General features: G+C 50.0%; 1 protein-coding gene across 1 annotated transcript; it reads left to right on the forward strand.

Moving 5' to 3' along the window:
- Positions 1-2,807: 2,807 nt before the first annotated feature.
- Positions 2,808-8,546, forward strand: LOC311617980 (uncharacterized protein). Its single transcript, XM_084875120.1, has 5 exons — positions 2,808-2,930; positions 3,708-3,811; positions 4,728-5,072; positions 5,579-5,647; positions 7,615-8,546. Exons 4-5 carry the CDS (start codon positions 5,637-5,639, stop codon positions 8,480-8,482), a joined length of 879 nt encoding a protein of 292 aa, XP_084731246.1. The 5' UTR covers positions 2,808-2,930; positions 3,708-3,811; positions 4,728-5,072; positions 5,579-5,636; the 3' UTR covers positions 8,483-8,546.
- The last annotated feature ends 13,929 nt before the right edge of the window (positions 8,547-22,475 follow it).

Genomic DNA, 22,475 nt, shown 5'->3' on the forward strand with positions numbered 1-22,475 from the left:
ATAAAATATATTTTTTTAAAAATAAAAAATGAAAGGATTACACCCTTAAAAAACAAAACAAAACAAAACACCCCAAAACACATACACACAAAGATCCTCCCCTAAGAACTCCTCTACGCTCTCTAACTTTCAAAACCCTCAAAAAGAAGGTCCCAGCGTGCACTCTCCCTCCCTTCCCTTTCCCCTTCCCCTTCTCTTTCCCCTTCTCCTTCCCCCACAGGCCGTGTTTATTAGGATAAATTTCATTTTTAAAATTGAGCTATCAGCTGTGAAAGTGTGTATACATATTTTGGGGACACAGAGTTGGCAAAAGTAGGTTTATGTTGTAAGTACACAAGACATAAAGTTTATTCTTGTATTATTATTTATTGTATTATTTAGTTGTATTAACTGTAATCCTACTTTTGCCCATCCGTCAGAAACCTAACCCCTAACCCTCAATAATCAGCAACCTGATTATTGATCAGCAGGCAGCAGACCTGACTAATGGTCCTGCGGTCCAGACCTCTGGCAGGCCCTCACCAGACTGGATAGTGCCCACCCACGCCGGGCAGGCTGTCTGCTTCACTCCATCTACCAATACCAATGCTAATCTCTTCCAGAAGCACCTTCACAGAGACCCCCAGAAATTACGTGTCACCAGACACCTGGGCATCCTGTTGCCCAGTGAAACTGGCACAAAAAATAACACCCAGCACCACCCACAGCAGCTGGGACCCAGTGAGCAATCAATCCGCACCGGCCATTATTACTGCCAACGTGAGAAACCTGTAGAGCATTTGTGCAAGAGTTTATTTGAGCCGAACTGAGGACATAGGCCGGGGAGCAAGATCTCAAAGGCTCTGGGAAAGGGAAGTTTGGCTGTTTTGTTTTTTTTAACATCTTTGAGATCAAGGAGGAATGTCAGGGAGATTACCTGGAATATAAAGGAGATTACCTGGAGGTTGAAGAAAGCAAGGCAGGAACTGGGTTACAGGATGGTTCGGATGATGATGTGCTCGGATGACATGCTCTCTCTAGAACAGTGTTTCCCAAACTTCTCTCATGATGAGAATCACCTGGTGGAGTTGTTAAAATACAGATTCCTGAATCCCAACTAAGAAGTGCTAAGCTAGAATTTTTGGGAACATATAGGTAAAATTGTATACTTAACTAGTGCTCTAGTTACAATTTTACCTATATGTTCCCAAAAATTCTAGCTTAGCACTTCTTAGTTGGGATTCAGGAATCTGTATTTTAACAACTCCACCAGGTGATTCTCATCATGAGAGAAGTTTGGGAAACTCTGCTCTAGAAGGAAGGGTGTGAAAACCGGCATTGCAAAGGTGTGTTAACCTGGATGCGCAGAAACCGGGAGCAGGGCTTGCTCAAGGCAGAGATAAGCCTTACCCTGAGGAAGTGACAGGCCTAGGACGTGACTGCCCACCATGACCTCCTCGGTTAGGAATTTATGATCCCCTGGAAGCTGACTTTCCACGGAACCGCTTGTCATAGCCATTACAGTTTTATGGATAAGGAAACAAGCATTCAGAAGGGGTAAGTCATTTGGCCATAGCCACACAGCTGCAGCCGTCTGCTGGTGAGCTGGGTCTCAAACAGAAAACAAAACAAAACAACCCCCCTCTCATGGGTCCCCTTTGCCAATATCCCCCCTGCCAACGGCTTAACAAGCACTTCCCCCAATCCGGTGATCGGCAAACTCATTGGTCAACAGAGCCAAATAGCAACAGGACAACGATGGAAATTTCTTTGGAGAGCCAAATTTTTTAAACTTAAACTTCTTCTCACGCCACTTCTTCAACATAGACTCGCCCAGGCCGTGGTATTTTGTGGGAGAGCTACACTCAAGGGGCCAAAGAGCCGCATGTAGTTCGCGAGCCGCAGTTTGCCGACCTCTGACCCAGTGCCAGGATATCTAGCCATGGGCTGCTGCCAGCCAGCGGGAACTGCCTCAGCACACCCCTGTGGCTCCGCCGTGGGAGGGGGGTTTCATAACATGAGCCATTATTGCAAGGAGTCAGGTGAACAGTGGGCACTGGACACCCTCCTTACCCCCATTTTACAAACAGGGGATGGAGGTCTGGAGTTCAGCGAACCAAGGTCACAGCACAAGCCAGCGACATGCTCTCCCATTGCACACACCTTCTCTCAGCAAGGTCTCACAGGAGCCTATGGGTGATCCTCCTCATCCCCATGCCACCCCTCCGAGGGAATTTCCCAGACCCCGTGAAGATGGGAGCTCTGTCCCTGCCCGCACTGGCTGCTGCACCCCAAAAGCCCTGGGGTGGCTTGGCAGGAAGAAAGCTCTCACTGGCTGGGGCACCTGCCAAGCCACACCTGCCCCACTGCTCTGAGCTCAGATCTGCCCCGGCTTGTGCCTCCCACAGGCCTGGGGAAGCGCTATTTTGGCAGCTGGCGAGGAGCGGAGGGCCCTGTCCTGGAGGGCATTCGGGGATGGGAGCGGGTGACTCATTCATGGTGCTTCTATGGGTGGAAGGGGAAGCCACAACCAAGCCTAAGGAAGATTTGCAGCCCTGCAGGCATGCTGGCCCCGCTCCAGGGAAGGGCTCAGGTGAGTCACTCTGCCGGTAGTCGCCCCAGGCTGGGCACAGCTGTCTCCCAGCCCCAGCGGGGGGGTGGGGACAGACAAAATGTCATCGCTCTTGGCTCTGGCTGTCCCCTGGACGGAACTGGGCTTGCTCCTTATCTGTGATGATTTCAAGAGCATTTTGGCTGAAAGCTCAAGTGAACACTCCTCCCACCCTATCAGGCCCCGGGAGAGGGGAAAACAGCTGGTGGCATGTGGGGGAGTTTATAGGCAGCATGTGCGGCCAGGGGGCAGGGGCCTGAGGTCTTCGGAGAAGGGGGGCTGTTCCCGCCGTTCTGGAGCCTCCAGGGAGGGAGATGCCCTTGAACGCCTTGAGCCTGAGGTGGGCAAAGGGTTCCTGATGGTCTTGGTGGGGCACAGGAGGAGACAAGGATGTGGGTAGGACTTCAGGAAGAGGAGTAAGGTGAGAGCGAGTGAGCGGGAGGGGGAAAGGCCCACGCACGATTTGTAGTTGGTTTGGCCAAGGAGCGAAGGAGCCAAGGTTGGAAGTCGCCCCAGGGGGCAAAGGTGGGGACCACTGAGGCTGGAGACTGTGCAGGGAGGGGCCCCCAGCCACTCAGGATCCTTCCGTGCAGTGCTAGGGGAGGAGAAGCAGCTGGGGTTGGCTGGACGGTGGGGGACAGGGGCATGCTTGGTGGGGGGCAGGGCCACAGCTGGACCCCTCCCAGCGCTGCTCAGTTTGAGTTTTCATTACGTGAGGAGGTGGCCCATGTTCTCCCCCAATTAGTGCTTAAGCCCGGAGAACCCAGAAAACCAGGTTCCAATTCTGATCACAGGCTGAGCTTGGGTAAATCTGTCACCCTCGGGGAATCTTTTTTTTTTTTTTTTTTTTTTCCCCTTTGATTTTTATTTATTTATTTTTATTTATTTATTTTTTAAGATATATTTTATTGATTTTTTTACAGAGAGGAAGAGAGAGAGATAGAAACATCGATGAGAGAGAAACATCGACCAGCTGCCTCTTGCACACCCCCTACTGGGATTGTGCCCGCAACCAAGGTACATGCCCTTGACCGGAATTGCACCTGGGATGTTTTAGTCCACAGGCTGACACTCTATCCACTGAGCCAAACCGGTTTTGGTCCCCTTTGATTTTTAGAGAGAAAGGAGCGGGCGGAAAAGGAGGGAAACATCAAGGTGAGAGCAAAACATTGATCTGCGGCCTCCTGCGCACACCTCACTGAGGATCGAACCCACCACCAGGCATGTGCCCCGACTGGGAATCAAACTGATGACCTTTCAGTGTACAGGACAACGCCCAATCGACTGAGCTACCATACCCAGGGGACCCTCTTGCAATCTCGATGACCTCACCGGGAAAACAAAGTCCCCGCCTTAGGGTGCCATGAGGATTAAGGGAGAGGGTGGATGTGAAGGTCCTGGTCCCGACAATGTCAGGTTCTCTGGCACAGCATCAGCTTCTTGGGGACGGGCCTGGGAAAGAGCCGGGGCGGGCTGCTTCCCCGTAGCCTCCCCCTCAAGTGCCCCCGTGCTTGGAGTCAGACGGCTGCCCTGACCCTAGGCGGGGTCCAGAGAACCCAGCATCGAAGGACAGAACAACCGCCCCACTCAGGGCTCCCGGTCCCTTCTGTCTCTGAGGGCCTCTGTGGCCCCCCGAAGTCCCAGCGATCCCTTGGCGTTGGAGAGGCCGTAGAGGGACATTCCTCACCTTCGGGACACAGCCTGGCTTTCTGGGAGGATGGGGGACTGCACATTCCTCCTGAAATAATCGTCCCGGAGCTATTTCCAGAGGCTCTCAGTGCCCAGGCCAGAAATGGCCAGTGATCTCGATGCCTGGGTGCCGTCAGGACAAACACGGCACAGGCCCAGCCCCCAGCCCAGAGCAGAACCAGGCCTGGCCGAGGCCCCACAGAGCAACAGCTGACCCCACTTCCCTGGTTCCCTGAGTCCTCCAGTGGACCTCTTCATCCTTGGGGGGAAAGGTAGGGGCGCTGATCCTTCCTTTCAGCTCCCTGTTTCGGTGACTATTACCCTATTACCCCACCCCCACCTCCCACCCCCATGCAAAAAGCCCTTCTGTCTCAGTGATTGTGGCTGGGAGGCCGTAGGCAGAGCTTTCTGTGTAAAAGTGCTTTATAATCTTGAATCTTTTCATTAGAATACATCCGATAAACCCAAATCGCCAGTACTCTTCAAAAATGCCAATGTCATAAGACACACAGGAAGACCGAGGGACTTCCCGGTTAAAGGGAACCAGAGACCTGAGAGCTAAGGGCAATGCCGGGTCCTGATTCGGACCCTGGATGAAATGCTGGAGGGAGAGTTGCCATGAAGAGCATCAGAGGGACAAGACGGGGGATTTGAATACAGACTGCATATTGGATACTAGAACTGTATCAACATTGGATGTCCTGTGATTGTCATCGTAGCATGGACATGTAAGGAAAGATTCTCCTCCCAGCGTGTGTGTAGGGGACACATGCTGAAGTACTCAAGGGTAAAGGTATTGTTGTCTGCAACTTACTCTTAAAATAATAATTAGCTGAAACCGGTTTGGCTCAGTGGATAGAGCGTCAGTCTGCGGACCAGGTTTGATTCTGGTCAAGGGCATGTACATTGGTTGCGGGCACATTCCCGGTGGGAGAGGGAGTGCGGGAGGCAGCTGGTCGATGTTTCTCTCTCATCGATTTTCTAGCTCTCTGTCCCTCTCCCTTCCTCTCTGTGTAAAAAAATCAATAAAATATACTTAAAAAAAATAATAATTAATTGGGGGGATGTGTAGTGACAAATATTGCAAAAGTGTTAATGATTAATAGATGAAAAAATAATGAGTGGATTTGGATAGAAACTATATGGGAGTTATTGTCTTAGAAGTTTCCAGTAACTGGAAATCTTTACAAATAAAAAGTAAACCTGTATTTTCAATATTTAGGGAAGGAAATGTTGGAGGGAGGGTTTCTTTGGCAAATACGGTAAGAACTCAAAAGGGGGTTTTGCTTGTGTTTTCAGTGAACATGTACTGGGCGGCCCCTGAGGACCAGGTACTCAACACCAGGCTGCTGAGGGTATGAGGAAGAGGTGAGAAGGGAGGAAAGAAGGTGCTGTTATGCCCAGGGATGGGTCATTCCAAGGGGTAACACTCCAGTGCCTCTGGAGACATGTTTACTGACCCGATGAGAAAAGAGAAGTCATTGATGCTGACCCCAGCCCATGGGAGTTACAGTAGACCCGGCACAGAACTTCCTGTCTCTCAGCACAATTAAACACTTAGAAAAACAACAAGGGATGCTGGAAAACGTCCATCGCAGCCCCGCTTAAAAATAGGGTCCATCTGCCTTGGGAGGCTTAAAGTGGCACTGGCCTTGAGGCAGGGGCCTGACCAGGATGACCCCAGGAGGCCCCTCCCGGCGCTAGGATTCCGTGATTCTATGACATGGCCAGCAGTCTATGTGAGGGGAACCTCAGTAGACACCAAGAAGAGGGCCACGTCACCTACCTCCTAAACACACAGTGAGAGTGGGAGGGGGCCTTTTGGCAGATGGGGCCCAGCCAGCCAGCCAGGGAAGGGTGGGGCCCTGTGGGGGTCAGCCCTCAGTTACCTCCTATTTTCTCAGAAGAGGAAATGGGGGTGGGGTTGGACCAGAAAGGGCAGAGGCAGGTCTGGACATCCCACTTGACTCAGACCCAAAGGACAAGGGCAGCTGATGGGCGATGGGCTGGGAGAGGCGCTGGCAGCTGTTTTCTGGGTGGGACAGGTTCACATACAGCTCTGTCCTTACTAGGCAGAAGTGGAAAATTTGCCTCAAGCTGACATTACTCGGGGAGAGAAATGAGAGCCTTCCTTCTGGTGGGGGGAGTACTGGAGAACTCAACGACAATGGGGACAGGGACAGGAAGACGCTACTGCCTTTGGCCGGGCCCAGACAGGCTCAGGAACAGGAGTGGGGGTTAAATGGACGGGGCATCTCTTTGGCCTGGTCAGGGCTTAGTCCCTGTGAAGTGCCTACATTTGAAGCAGGAGAAGTAGGTGTCCCAAGACTCACCCCCTTCTTTGTGGGGTGGATGAAAAGATCTCTATTGTTAGAGAGTACCAAGGCCGAATATCCTGGAAGGTTCTGATTTCACAAGTCCAACCTCGTTAGTGGGTTTGTCACGCCACCTGCCCCCCACCATTTGGGGTTCAAATGCAGCTCCATTCTTAGTTATGGGTAGCAAGTGCCCCTCTGCATCTGGTTCTCCCCTTCACGCCCCCATCCAGGCAGGCAGAGCAGGTGTGGTGAGACTTCTTCCTAAGTAGACTGGGAAGGAGGCCAAAGTCACCTTGACAACATAGCGTTGTCTTTCTGGGGTCATCCGACACACCTAAGAGAGTACCTTGGCCCCGCCCCTAACAAGCTGTGTTATCTGGAGTCACGTCATCTCTCTGAGCCTCAGTTTCCTCATTAGTCATCTAGGAAAAGAATAGCAACTACCACCTTGGTTTGCAGAAAGAATTCCATGCAAGACACAAGCAAAGATCCGGGCTCAGAGATAGTGCGTCTAGGACTGCATTGCTTCTAAGACACATTTTTTTCGTATCAGAGTACATTGTGTCGTTGTTGATTAGCAAGTTGACATTGTCTCGTAAGAAAGCCTGTCTCAGTGCTTTATTTCACCATTAGAAATTCACCATTAGAGATTCAGTGCTGGGCCTCTGTGGGTTAAAGGGCAAATAGGAATTTCAGAATGTGGGCTGAGACCACTCTTTCTAGGGGTCTTCTGGCTCCTTCATTTCCAGAATCTTGCCTTCCTACCTTCAGAAAGCCCTATTACCGTGACAGCCCCCACTGTCTGCTCTGCACAGATGGTCCCTTTTGCCCTTCTCTGTGCTTTCTGAATCCTGGGGTGTCTGTTTTTCAGTTTGAAAATCCCTGGGCCTAGGAGGAAGATGGGGAGAAGGAGAGGGTCGGGTGTTGGCTCTGTGGAGGCTGATGGAAAACCTGGAGAGAAATCCAGGAGGGAGGTGGCAGGGAGCTGAGGAAAGCTGACCTAACTCTCCTCACCAGACCCCAGGTAACCACCTTCCAGGGGAGCTCACAGCAGTTCAGTGGCACGAAGCTTTACACTCCTAGCAGGCCAATGTCTGGGCGCCAGGTGAGACTTCCCAACACTCACAGCCACTTGAACCATCCCAAGAATGTGACCTTTCGAATCCCGACTCCAGGCTGTTTCCAAAGCCCTGAGACAAGGCCTATCAGCCTCAAACGTCCTCGTACCCCAAGGGCCTGGGAGTTCAGCAGCCGCAACAACTCTTCGGAACAGTCCGACAGCCCCAGCTCCCCTCCACTTCCAATGAGGAGAATCGGCACGGGCCAGCCATCCTCCTCCAAGTTCGTAGAGACGGGCTACCCGAGGAACCGCCCCAAGATAGCCAGAAAGCCCTGTTACCGTGACAGCCCCCACTGTCTGCTCTGCACAGATGGTCCCTCAGACCACTCCAGTCCCTCCTTTCTGGACCAACTCATCAGAGGCATCAACTACCTTGACAGATCCATCAGCTGCTCCCAATCACTGAACCTGCCAAGACTCGCAGTCAACTACCTAGAACAGGCTGCCAGCTCCTACCTGGATCACCAAGACCACTCCTCTCCCTGCAGTTACTCCAAACCCAGCACCACCAGGGTGCCAACCACCAAGGGTGTCAATGCTTTGCGATCTGTGGATGGTGCCGTCAACACAAGCTGCTCACATCCGTTTCGTAGCCAGAACCCCCCTCCGACGCAGCCACAGAGACAAGAGATAAAGTTGCCTGAGCTCCCTTTGTTTGGCAACAAGATCTTTTCTTTAGGTCGCCTGCCCAAGTTCTGGGATGAACTCCGCTCGTGTTGGAATGCCCCTCTTGAACCCACCTCTAAACCCGGTAACTGGTGGTAACATTGACTACCAACCATGAATGGACACACGTCCATCAGTCTGCTGTTGTGAAAAATAAATTGTCTCTGGCAAAATGCTCCTTCCAAGGCTCCATTGAGGGGAATGGCCATTTAGATTGGGGATTATAAATTCGAGGACTTTCGGGGCGGGCAGTTAAAAGTTAATGGGTGAGCTGAAACCGGTTTGGCTCAGTGGATAGAGCATCGGCCTGTGGACTGAAAGGTCCCAGGTTCGATTCCAAGGGCATGTACGTTGGTTACGGGCTTATCCCCAGTAGGGGGTGTGCAGGAGGCAGCTGATCGATGATTCTCTCATCGATGTTTCTAACTCTCTATCCCTCTCTCTTTCTCTCTGTAAAAAAAATCAATAAAATATATATTAAAAAAAAAAAAGTTAATGGGTGAGCCCAGCTGGTGTGGCTTAGTGGTTGAGCATGGATCCATAACCCATTAATGGTTCTCTGTCATCATGGATGTTTCTTTCTTTCTTTCTTCTTCTTCTTCTTCTTCTTCTTCTTCTTCTTCTTCTTCTTCTTCTTCTTCTTCCTTTTTTTTCTTAATCCTCACCTGAGAATATTTTCCCATTGATTTTTAAAGATCCTGGAAGAGCAGAAACCGGTTTGGCTCAGTGGATAGAGCATCGGCCTGCAGACTGAAGGGTCCCAGGTTCCATTCCGGTCAGGGGCACATCCGTACCTTGGTTGCGGGCACATCCCCTATGGGAGATGTGCAGGAGGCAGCTGATTGATGTTTCTCTCTCATCAATGTTTCTGGCTCTCTATCTCTCTCCCTTTCTCTCTGTAAAAAAAATCAATAAAATATATTTTAAAAAAATAAATAAAGGGCACGGAAGAGAGAGGGAAAGGCAGAGGGAAATATCAATGTGAGAGAAACATGCCAATTAGTTGCTTCCTGCACATGCCCTGACCAGAGCTCGGGCTGGGACCCAGGACCTTTCAGTCTGCAGGCTGACACTCTATCCACTGAGCTAAACTGGCTAGCGAGTCATTGATATTTCTTTTCTTTCTTTAAAATAGATTTTTATTGATTTCAGAGAGGAAGGGAAGAGAGAGAGATAGAAACATCAATGATGAGAAAGAATCATTGATTGGCTGCCTCCTGGATGCTCTCTACTGAGGATCAAGCCACAACCCGGGCATTTGCCCTTGATTGAAATCAAACCTGGGAACCTTCAGTCCACAGGCTGATGCTCTAGCCACTGAGCCAAACCAACTAGGGCCATAATTGATATTTTTATCTCTCTCCCCTTTTCTCATTTCTCATTCTCTCTCTGAAATCAATAAAAAAGTATTTAGCTGAAACTGGTTTAGCTCAGTGGATAGTGTCAGCCTGTGGACTGAAAGGTCCCTGGTTTGATTCCAGTCAAGGGCATGTACCTTGGTTGCAGGCACAACCCCAGTGGGGGGGGGGGGGGTAGTGCAAGAGGCAGATGACTCTCTCTCATCGATGTTTCTAACTCTCTGTCCCTGTCTTTTCCTCTCTGTAAAAAAGTAATAATATTTATATTTATATTTATATATATTTTTATATATATATATTTTAATATATATATATTTTAATATATATATATTAAAAAGTATTTTAAAAAGTTAATGAGTGAATTTGGCTGGGTGTTAGAGACTATATCTGAGTGGAGAGGGAATACCTGGTCTAAACCCATTCTCAAATGGGTTGTTGCCTTTTCAAGAAAAGCCAGGAATCTGAGTTTAATATGTTAGCAACAAATTAAAAAAATGTCAGTCCAGCTGGTGTGGCTCATGGTTGAGTGTCTATCCCTGCGCCAGGAGGTCATGGTTTGATTCCCGGTCAGGGAACATGCCCAAGGTTGTAGGACTTGATCCCCAGTGTGGGATGTGCAAGGAGGCAGCCAATCAACGATGTTTCTTCTTCATCATCATTTTTCTATTTCTCTACCCCATTCCCTTCTTCTTTCTCTAAAAATCAATTAAAACATACTTTAAAAAAAAGTCATAAGGCTCTGTGAGATGAACAAAAATACTTGTTGGCTGAGTGTGAAGCTCACAGGAACCTCTGGTTTTTATCTTGCATGGTTCACTGGGGAGGTCCTCAGCTTCCCTGACCCTCGGTTCCTGCTTGTGAAGAAATAGATTATTTATACCCAACCAAACTCTTCTTTTTCCAGGATTATTAACTTTAGCACAGCCCATGTGAGCAGAAAGGTAGAAGTGATGATGATGATGATGATGATGATGATGATAGCAAACCCTGTAGAGCCCTTATAGGCACTGTTCTAAGTGGTGTTTTTGTTGTTGTTGTTGTTGTTCCAAGTGTTTCATATATATTTATGCTTTTAAAGATGTGGTTTTGGTGACGAGGTTTTGGATGCAGAGAAAAGTTTACAATGCCCAGTGTGAGACGTGTTGGAACAGGCAACCTGAGTTAGTGGGAAGTGGAAGGATGGCCCTTCTTGGGAAATCTCTGAAAAGAATGGTTCTGTTCGCCCTGACTGGTTTGGCTCAGTGGATAGAGCATTAGCCTGTGGACTGAAGGGTCCCGGGTTCGATTCCGGTCAAGAGCATGTACTTTGGTTGTGGGCACATCCCCAGCTGGAGGTGTGCAAGAGGTGGCTGATAGATGTTTCTCTCTATACCTCTCCCTTCCTCTCTGTAAAAACAAAACAAAACAATATATTAATAATAATTAAAAAAAAAAAAGAATGGTTCTGTTCAAGTCAAGTGAGGGTTGGAGGGTCAGAAGAGGTAGTCCCACATTTCTTGCTGTTCCCTGGGCCACTGAAGGCTCTGAACTTTCAGACTCAACAGGCCCTACAAAGCACTCAGGTATCTACCATCCTGCTGGTGAGGAACTCTGGAGCCTGGGATTCCAACCTAGTTCTGCCACTCACCTGCCCAGAGAAGAGACCTTGGTCTCATCCTTTCCCCTCTGTTTCCTCTTCTGTAACATGAATGGGGTAGCTTTGATGATCTCTAAGGGTGCCTGGACTCATATTTTTGCATTTCTCCTGGTCCCATCAGAGGCCTAGAGCTTTCTGAGCTGAGAATTGAGACCATACCTCACCCGAACTCAAGTCTAAGTCTCAGGACCCATTTCTATGTGGCTCTGAACTTCCGACCCAGCCAGATCCTTCTTGCTGGAACTCTCCTTGGAAAAATGAGGGAAATCATAGAGTATGGAATGAGATTGACCTTGAAATAACCTGAAGGTCTACAAGGTTCCATGGCTCTTGGAGGAGGTGGCCTATCCTTATGGCCAAGCAGAGAAGGCAGCAAACCTGAATAACTACCATGAGATTGGTGAGGTGGTCCTAGGATAGGAAGAAGGAAGTGGGCACTGAACCCCCAGCCCATTGACTTCACCCCCGCTTCTATTCCGTCTCTGAAGGACAAGGGTGATCCTTCCTGGGTTCAAAGCTCAGCAGCTTCTTTGTCTCTGGCTTCTCTTACCTTCCCAGGAAGAAGACTTTGGCCTTTGTCTGAGAGAGTCCTTAGCCCTCCAGTGACTTATTCCCCAGGTAAACAGTCACAGGAATGTAGCTTGTTAGAATCCATGTTGGCCCAGCTCAGGAGATAGTTCAAGAGTGTCCTGAAGCCCTGGTTGGGTAGCTTAGTTGGTTAGAATGTCATCCCAATACTCTAAGGTTGCAGGTTCAATCCCCATCAGGGTATATACAAGAAACAGCCAATAAATGCATAAACAAGTGGAACAACAAATCAATGTCTTTCTCCTCTCTCTCTCTCTCTCTCTCTCTCTCTCTCTCTCTCTCTCTCTTCCTTTCTCTCTCTCTCTCTCTCTGGCCCCTCAAAGATGGCTTTGAGGGGCCAGATTGAGTTTAGGAATCAGGGTACTATTTTTTTTTTTAAATCTTAAACACTTTATTTATTGGTTGATTTTAGAGAGGGGGAAGGGAGAGGAGAGAGAGAGTTAGGAACATCGATGAGAGAGAATCATCAATTAGCTGCCTCTTGCACACCCCCTACTGGGGATGTGCCCGCAACCAAGGTACATGCCCTTGACCGGAATCGAACCCGGGACCCTTCAGTCCACAGGCTGATGCTCTATCCACTGAGCCAAACTGGTCCCAGCTATTGCCCCTATTGTACAGATGAGAAAATGGAGGCAAAGAGAGATCAGGTATAAATGATGTGCTAAAGATGGTTACAGTGCATAGAACACAGCAGCTCTTCAAAAAATGGTTGTGGGGGTTAGGGGATTGGAATGGGGGTGTTGAGGACAAATATGTGATACCTTAATCAATAAAGAAATTAATTTAAAAAATGGTTGTGCAGAGTAGGTGCTCAATAATAATTATCTTTAGGATGACAACATCTTGGAAATAGAAGGTGCTCCACAAATGCGTACTGTGGGTGCCCAATGAATGGTAGATGTCATTACAGAGCCCAGTGCATAGTAGGTGCTCAAATAAAATTTGACCATTGGTTGGGGATACAATTGTACCCTAAAGGGACAGGATCTCTGTGGCTGGCTCAAACGTCTCAGGATATATACCCATGACTCACAAATCCCTTCCACCTGTCACTCAGCCCAAGTCCAGAGAAAATAAGGCTCTTAGTTAGAGAAGGCCCTCTGCCTCCTGTGGCCATGTGGAGGCCACCGGAAGTGCCTGTATCCACCATTCAGACCATGCATCTGCAAGGTCCGTGTAAACAGGAAGCAGCAGGCAGGCTGCAGAACAATGTCACGGCCTACTGTGCTGTCCATCTTGTGTACAGAATGGCCTCGGTGTCCCCACAGCAGAGTGTGGCCAGGGGAAGTCCTTCGTTATTCAGCAAGCACCCATGCTAAGTGCCAGGCATGCTGAAACATAGGCTCTGAAACCTAGGCTCTCGGCCCTCAGCTCCCTGTGAGGCTCGGTGTTAGTGCCCCATTTTGCAGAGGGGGAAGCTGAGGCTCAGAGAGAGAAAGTAACATGCCCAAGCTCCTGCAGCTGAAAAGTAGCAGAGCCGGGATTCCAACCCAGGCCTCTGACCATCAGCCAATGCCCTTTCTACTCAAACCAATGGGTTTTTTTTTTTCTTAGTATTTATTGAATTGATTTTATTTATTTTTTTATTTTTAAACAACATAAAAGTTGCCATTAAAAACATATATATTTTATTGACATTTTACAAAGAGGAAGGGAGAGGGATAGAGAGCTAGAAACATCGATGAGAGAGAAACATTGACCAGCTGCTCCCCCACTGGAGATGTGCCCGCAACCAATGTTCATGCCCTTGACCGGAATCGAACCTGAGACCTTTCAGTCCACAGACTGACGTTCTATCCACTGAGCCAAACCGGTTTCGGCTATTGAATGGATTTTAAAAGAAAGAGGGGTAAATCTTAGCATCTAAAACATGCAATAAATTACCGTAGACAAAGCTAGGATTGTATTGAAGTCCAGCGGTTTGGGCTGCCCCCAACACCAGCCTTCTGAACAGTGCCGGGCTAACCTGGTACAACAGGCTCTTACAGGAAATAGTAAGCAAAGGGAGAAACTTCCTCAAAGGTCACCTGTTGTCTCAGTTGCCCAACACTGGTCCCTGCATCATTCGGTAACACTGAGTATAAGTGTATGATATCAGAATTATTTTTGTGCATTTAAAGCAATGTAATGTTCCTTTCAAACAGATAATTTGATCACACTATTCTAAGATCCTAGAAATGAAATGAAGCTTTTTGTATGACTAAGGTGCGTGTTTGAGAGACACACTCATCCTATTCCCGACCCTATACTCCACCCTAATCTTTCTTAACCAGAACCTTAGCCTAGGGCCCCGTCTCTGCCCATACCCCCTACCCCCACCCCCCCATCCATTCCTGAGGCCCATTTTATCCCTTACTGTCTTCTCTGCCTACACGACTGCCATGCTCGCTCCCCATAAGAAACATAATACTAGGAATGGGGCACACCCTCGCCCTCAATTGCATCCACACTGCCCTCTTTTAAGTTGAATTCACAGGAAAAAGGAAAGAGCCTCGGACATGTGCTGTGCCTGAGCTGGTAGCACCATTTTTGGCAAACTTTCTTTACTGCTTCCTAAGCTCCTCCCAGCAAGGCAGGAATTTCTTGTGAACAATTGAACAAAGCCGGAGGGAGAAGGCACAGGACATTCCAAAAGGATTTCTCTCCGGCTCCGAAAGACAATTGTGGAAACACTGCCTGAGGTTCCCAGCTTAGTAAAGAAAAGCATGAAAGGAATGGAAAGTTAGCCTGGTAGGGAGGCGGTCAGGCTGGAGGAACCAGGCGCCAAGGTCAGGAGGTCTGGGCGGAAGGGGTGCCTCTGCCACTCGTGACTCTACCAAGGTCACTTCACCTCCCTGACCTCAGATTTGAAGGTCAGGGAAAGTAAACACGTGGATGCATGCATACCTGGTCATAGCAATGCTGTCTAAACCACAATGACCTGGAAATGGCCATCCAACAATAAGATAGAGTTCATAAACAACAGTATGTCGATAAGGCACAACACCAAATAATTATTACAAGTACTTTGTGCAAATTCAAGATGAGTGCTGTTCAAAATAGATGGCCCAGAAACTGCTAATGGTTACCAGCTGAAATAAAGAGCTTGTATCGTGGCTCAGTGGTTGACCACCGAGCTGTGAAGCAGGAGGTCACAATTCGATTCCCAGTCAGGGCACAAGCCCGTGTAGCGGGCTCGATGCCCAGTGGGGCGGGCAGGAGGCAGCCCATCAGTGATTCCCATCATTGATGTTTCGCTCACTCTCCCTCTCCCTTCCTCTCTGAAATCAGTAAAAATATGTTTTTTTTTTTAAAAAAAGAAGAAAAGGAGCTTGTACCAGAATGTGTCTAGGTGCTGCTTTCCCAATGGACCAAATATTGCAAGGGGAAAAAAGTGTCAGCTTAAGCTAAACAGAGTGCTTACTGATACGGTTGGTTTCCACTCTGAACAAGCTTCTTATCTCATCTCAGACTGGCACTAAACAGTTTGAGGACTGGCACTGATCCACAGGACCATTTTCAAGTGGCCCTGCTCTTTACTGACACATAGCACGGCGTTAATGGAAAGAATGTCAAGCAGGAAAAAGCAAAACATGAAGTCATATGCATATGCGGATCACATGGGGTACAATGCACATGTGTTCGATGACAAAGGAAGGGAAATGAACATTTTTGGAGCTCCAATTACAGGTCCTGCACAGAAGTCCTCTATGGCTGAAGCAGGGGCGTGTGGGCAGGAATGTGAGGGGGTATGTGGAGACCATGAGCATTCCAGCCTGGCTGGAGGGCAGCCGTGGGGGTGGGGGAGCATGAGTGACAAACTCAACTTGTAGAAACGGTTGAGGTCTTTCGGGAGCTGGCTCTGCGGCAGTATGTGCAAAGCATGTTCTGAGAAACAGTAATCTTGTGAGATGTGACGAGGTTTTCCCATAAAAACAAGGGAGGTCCCTATCTTGAGTATGGTGAGGAATGCTGCATTAACAGCTGGGCCCGGCTGGTGTGGCTCAATGGCTGAGTGTCCACCCATGAACCAAGAGGTTACCGATTCAATTCCTGGCCAGGCACATGTCCCAATTTCGGGCTTGATCCCCAGGAGGGGGTCATGCAGGAGACAACCGGACAATGTTTTTCTGTTATTGATGTTTTTATATCTCTATCCTTCTCCCTCTCTCTCTCAAAATCAATAAAAACACCACAGCTGGATGGGTGACTGCACTCGAGGTCTGCTCAGAAACTGTCCTGTGCTGGTGTTTCTTGAGATGGCCAAAGTGTGGGAAAGAGCCGGGAATCCCCAATCTACTTGACTAGGGCAGTGGTCGGCAAACTCATTGGTCAACAGAGCCAAATATCAACGGGACAGCGATTGAAATTTCTTTGGAGAGCCAAATTTTTTAAACTTAAACTTCTTCTAACGCCACTTCTTCAAAATAGACTCGCCCAGGCCATGGTATTTTGTGGAAGAGCCACACTCAAGGGGCCAAAGAGCCGCGTGTGGCTCGTGAGCCGCGGTTTGGAGACCACTGGACCAGGGAATCCCTTTCCCAAGGAGCATCTCAGAGAGCAGGTGACCCATGAGGCACAGGATAGGGACCCAGCCCCTGGGCCTGGGATCTACAGCAGGAGATTCGCAAGAAGGTGATTGAGGAGGGATGGCGTGGAGATAGCAGGGGTCAGAGGGACACATCCAAAGCCATTTTCAAAAGAGTCTGACTTCTGCCTGTGCAGGGTTGAGCATAACCCTAGGCAGGGTGGGGGAGAAGCAGAACTGGGAGTGGGTTCTGGAGGCAGACCATCACGCACGTGAATCCTGGCCCTACCCCACACTGACTGTGTGAACTAGGGAGGCCACTCCATCCCCTGGACCTCAGTTTCCTTGTTTGATGAGGGAAGTAATAAAATGCGTTCACTTGTCTATAATCCCACGGCTGTGGTCGTGATAAAAAATGAGATTCAGCCAAAACCGGTTTGGCTCAATGGATAGAGCGTCGGCTTGGGGACTGAAAGGTCCCGGGTTCGATTCCGGTCAAGGGCATGTACCTTGGTTGCAGGCATATCCCCAGTAGGGGGTGTGCAAGAGGCAGCTGATCGATGTTTCTCTCTCATTGATGTTTCTAACTCTCTATCCCTCTCCCTTCCTCTCTGTACAAAATCAATAAAATATATTTTAAAAAAAAAAATGAGATTCAATGGTGGTCAAGGAAGGGAGTGTACCTTTGCCCCAAGTATAAACCAGAAGGGGGACATTTCTGCCTTGTGACATGCTTGCTTTAACTTGTTCTTTTACTCAAGTAAAATGATCCACTCAAGTGCCAACTCCGTGCCAGGCCTTGTCTTCTTCACAGGGGATATAGTTGGGACCAAGAGAGAAACAAGACAATTGTGCCTTCGTTATGTCTCTTAAGGTTAAATGACCTTCCCATTATCGCTATTATCAAAATAAGAGAGAGAGAGAGAAGGGTGGGGGGTTGTTGGAAAGTAAAGCAGGGATATGATCCAGCCAGGGAGGTCAGGGAGGCTTCTCTGATGCCATGCAGTTTGATCTGGATTCTAGAAGAGAGTAGGCACTCAAGAGAAACAGCGTGTGCAAAGACCATGCTGGGGGAGGGATGTGGCTGGAGAAATGGACTGTGTCCAAGGGAAATTAAAAAAAAAAAAAGTTCTTATTGATTTCAGAGAAGAAGGGAGGGGGAGAGAGGGACAGAAGCATCAATGATGAGAGAGAATCCTTGATCGGCTGCCTCCTGCATGCCCGCCTCCTCCTGGGGATCCAGCCTGAAACCAGGGCATGTGCCCTGACTGGGAATCAAACCGTGATCTCCTAGTCCATGGGTCAATGCTTAACCACTGAGCCACAGTGGCTGGGCTGTCCAAGGGAAGTTTTGCCTCCTGCTTAGAACTATGTCCTCCCCCCACTTCCTCCTCTTCGCCACATCATCTCCCTTTTTCCTTCCCTCCATCCCACTCCCTCTCCATAGCAATTTCCTACTCCACATTCTCACCCAATTACATAGCTTTACCATGCTAGCTCCTGTTTACCCACACAGGCATTGGAACCCTATGCAAAATAGAGGTGGGCTTTCATCATTATTATTATTTTTAAATATATTTTATTGATTTTCTACAGAGAGGAAGGGAGAGGGACAGAGAGCTAGAAACAAGAAACATCGACCAGCTGCCTCCTGCACACTCCCCCACCGGGGATGTGCCCGCAACCAAGGTACATGCCCTTGATTGGAATCGAACCTGGGACCCTTCAGTCCCCAGGCCGACACTCTATCCACTGAGCCAAACCGGTTTCGGCAGGTTTGCTTTCGTTATTGAATGAGTGCAGGGCCACCGCTAGTCCACACAGTGTCTGTCTCTGCTCATATTCGCAAAAGGTACCCCCTCTGAGCAGATGCGGCCTCACCACAGGGCCCACTTTGTCTGCAGACCCTTGTGCGGTGAACAACCTCCTTAATGGTCCCCTGCGGGCCTGAACGAATGAATGAGTAAATAAAATGTGAGATGAGTGAGAAGGCCTGAGGGAGAGGAAAGAATCGGAGTGGGAGTGAAAGCCAGGGGAAGCTGAGTCCTGTCAACATGGGAGCAGATGATTCACAAGCGCTGGCTACTGGTTCCAGAAGGCCCCCGACTCCTGTTTTTCTCAGACGCCAGCGTGCTTGGCTGCTCGTGCCTACCCAAGCCCTGTAGCCTCTCCTTATCGAAGGAACCTTGTGCAAGACTCGAGCTGTTTCTTTTCCAAAGAGCGCGAGGAGCACTGGGAGTTACGAGTACGTACGGTGCAATTACAGGCGCCTCGCAGGCTCCGCGCAGCCCAGAAGGCCCTGCCCCTGCTCCTCGTCTGAGCCATATGAGGAGAACGCCAGGCCTAAACAAAGCCACTTGAGAACATTTACTAAAGATATCGAGGACTGCAAAATAAAACAGAGCCGGCCAAGTCCCTTCGCGGGGAGAGGATGCAGAATAAATAGGTGGATGACCAGTTCGAGGGCGGGTGGAGCTACCCTGGAAGGCTTTCCAGACAGGCTGCGTTTTCCTGCTCTCGGCGTCGGTGTCTCAGGTCAGCCTTCCCGTCTCCCTCCCCAGCCTCCTTTCGGAAGCAAGGCTTACGGCTTGGGTTTTGTCCTGACCAAACATCCACAAAGGGTTACTTGTTCCCCTTTTCCCTTTGCTCATGAGCAAATCATCCAAGAAGCCAACGTTCTGGGACTTGAAGGGCCTGAGGTGGGGAACAGACACTGAGGCAGCTCACAAAATGCGATTTGTCACGGATGCTGACCTCCACAGACAGGCAGGGCCTTGGAAAAAACCCTGCCACCAGCGCTGGCCACCCGCCAGCTCTGAAGTCAGCGGAGTTTTATAGCCAGGGAGTTCTCAGGCACAAGGCTGTAGTCCTCCATCAGGCTGCAGGTCCCTGGGGTGGGGGTTGCATCCGGCCTTCAGCCTGGGATTAACACATTGGGTGAGAAGCTGCTCCTCCATCAGACAGGAAGCCCTAACCCCCACCTGAGGGCAGGGTTGTGTCTCTCTCTTCGGAATCGGAGCTCACCCAGAAACAGTAATAAGAGAAATAGCCACCATTTATTTAGTAATTACTATGTGCCTGAAACGGTTCTTTTAAACATCGATATGGATTCATTTTAACTCTCATAACACTGTAAGGCAGGTCTTAGCATTAGTCTCCTTTTCTTGATGATGAGAAGGAGCTATGCTGAGAGGTTGAATCATTGGTTCAAGGTTGCCCAGCACGGTGATGGGGCAGGATGCTCCATCCCACTGAAAACAACGTGGAAACAGGGACAGTATCCTTCCTCTTTCCTCCGTCAGATTAGGAGCTTCAAGGGGGAAGATCTGGTGTCCCTCTGCTGTCCACCCCTGTCTCCCTGTCTGGGTCAGAAACAGACTTTGCCCTTGCCCTGGTTAGTTGGTCTCTCTCTCTCTCTCTCTTTCTCTCTCTCTCTCTCTCCTCTTTCTTTCTTTCTTTTCTTTTTTGTAGGTTTTATTTATTTATTTATTTATTTTATTTTTTACAGAAAGGAAGGGAGAGAGATAGAGAGCTAGAAACATCCATGAGAGAGAAACATCGATCAGCTGCCTCCTGAACACCTCCCACTGGGGATGTGCTCACTACCAAGGTACATGCCCTTGGCCGGAATCGAACCCGGGACCTTTCAGTCCACAGGCTGGCACTATATCCACTGAGCCAAACCAGCCAGGGCTCCCCTCCTCTTTCTTTAAAGAAAAAAGAAGAAAAAAAAAGAGGTTTTATTCAGTGCTGTGCCTGGCATCTGGGTTGGGCACAGGGGGTTGGCCAAAACATTGTGGATGAATTTCTGCTCCTTACAGCTCTGAGCTGGTCCCCCAGAAATATGCCCCACGAGGTGGAGAAGCCCATCTTATAGAGACAACACCTAACTGGGAGGGAGGCCAGCACGCTAGAATTTTCTCTGACCCCCAGGTGCCTGGGTAGGGGCCCCCGAGTGCCTGCCTGGGAGATTGCAGGCTGCTATCACAGGGAACACACCTTCCGGAGCCAGGCCCGGTGCCACCCTGTCAGCCAGGCATTTCCTTCTGTCCACAGCTCACCTCCCTCCTGGCTGCACACCCAGCCGCGAGTCTCTGGAACCTAGCAACTCTCGAGGAAACAAAGGAAACTTCAGTTTTTCTTCTCCTCCCTCTATCATTACTCAAAAGGTTTTCCTCTAAAGCTACACGCACACCAATTTTCTCTCCGCCCATCAGCCTGGGCTGTCCTGGAAATTTTCAGTCCTGTGCGTGGGCGGTTTAGGGCGACCTGGTGGCGGGGCCCTGTGTGCCTGCCGGGGTGGGTCTGTGTCAGCTGGGGATCATCAGGGACTGTGATTTACCGCCCCAGCATCTGCAATTGGGGCTCTGGCAGGGTCCGTCTGTGTCTGGGCCTGGATGGGTGAGCTGGTGTGTCTCTGTCGCAGGGGCTGTGATTTATGGGAATCAAAGCTGGCCTGTGATTTATATGGACAGTGGCATGTGTCAGGGGCCATTCAGGATTGAGTGCCTACTGGTTAGTGTGTGAGAACATGGTTGGCCTGTGTGTGTGAACTGTAGGCGCCTGTGAGATTCTGTGTGTGAAAAAATGTCCTTTTTAAAAAATATATATATTTTATTGATATTTTACAGAGAGGAGGGAGGGAGAGAGATAGAGAGTTAGAAACGTCGGTGAGAGAAAAACATCGACCAGCTGCCTCTTGTACACCCCCCACCGGGGATGTGCCCGCAACCAGGGGATGTGCCCGCAACCAATGTACATGCCCTTGACCGGAATCGAACCTGGGACCTTTCAGTCCACAGACCGACGCTCTACCACTGAACCAAACCGGTTTCGGCAAAAAAATGTCCTTGATGCTTCGTGTCTATGTGAGTCTGTGTAAACATGTGAATGTGTGTCAGCTGTGTCCACTGTGTCACCTGCAGAGGTGAGCATTTTGAAGAGATAAAGTATTCATTTGTGTCTGTGAAGACTATTAGTGTACAGAAGTTGGTATAAGAGTGAAAATGGGCCAAAACCGATTTGGCTCAGTGGATACTGCGGACTTCAAGGGTCCCACGTTTGATTCCCCTCAGTGGCATGTGCCTTGGTGGCAGTCGCATCCTCAGTGGAGGGTGTGCAGGAGGCAGCTGATTGATGTTCCTCTCTCATCCATGTTTCCAGCTTTCTCTCTCTCTCGCTTCCTCTCCGTAAAAAATCAATAGGAAAAAAAAAAAAAAAAAAAAAAAATATATATATATATATATATATATATATATATATATATATATATATATTTTAAAAAGAGTGAAAATGTGCTCAGTGCTCTCGGGTAGCAGATGAAAGTGCTAGTGCGTGACACTTGTGAGTGTGAAAGTGTCCTGTGAGCGAAAGTTGGCACGGGTGCGAGCACATGCTCAGGTGCCGGTCCTCCAGAGCTGCCCGCGTGGGGGGGGAGTCACGCCGGCGGGGTGTGGGAAGGGGGAAAGGGGTTTTACGGGTCTGGCAGTCCGTGGGGGCGCGCGGGAGCGGCGGTGCGCGTGGAGGGAGGCCCCGTCCCCCGTCCCATTCTACACTCCAGGCCGGGTTTGGCGGGGAGCCGGGCTGGGCCGTGGCCCGCCTAGGGGGCTGGGGGCCAGACAAAGGCCCAGTTGGCTGTGCCGCCGGCTCGGAGGAGCGGCGCCCGCGGCCCGGGGGCGGGGCCTGGCGCCCCTGGAGGGGCGGAACCAGCGGTCTCGGGGGCGGGGCCAGGATCCGGGGCGGGGCCTGGCGCCCGGAGGGGCGGTCTGGGGCGGGGCCAGGCTCCGGGGGCGGGGCGGGAGGGCTCGGGGGCCGGGCCTTGCGCCCCGGAGGGGCGGGGCCAGTGGCCTCGGGGCGCGGGGGTCAGGCTCCGTGGGCGGGGCCTGGCGCCCAGAGGGGCGGTCCGGGGCGGGGCCAGGATCCGGGGGCGGGGCGGGCGGCCTCGGGGGCGGGGCGGGCCGGGGCTGGGCAGGGCGGGGCGGGGCGGGCGGCGGGCGCAGT

The sequence above is a fragment of the Pipistrellus hanaki genome (assembly GCF_964339955.1).
Source record: "Pipistrellus hanaki genome assembly, chromosome: 2".
Taxonomy (NCBI): domain Eukaryota; kingdom Metazoa; phylum Chordata; class Mammalia; order Chiroptera; family Vespertilionidae; genus Pipistrellus; species Pipistrellus hanaki.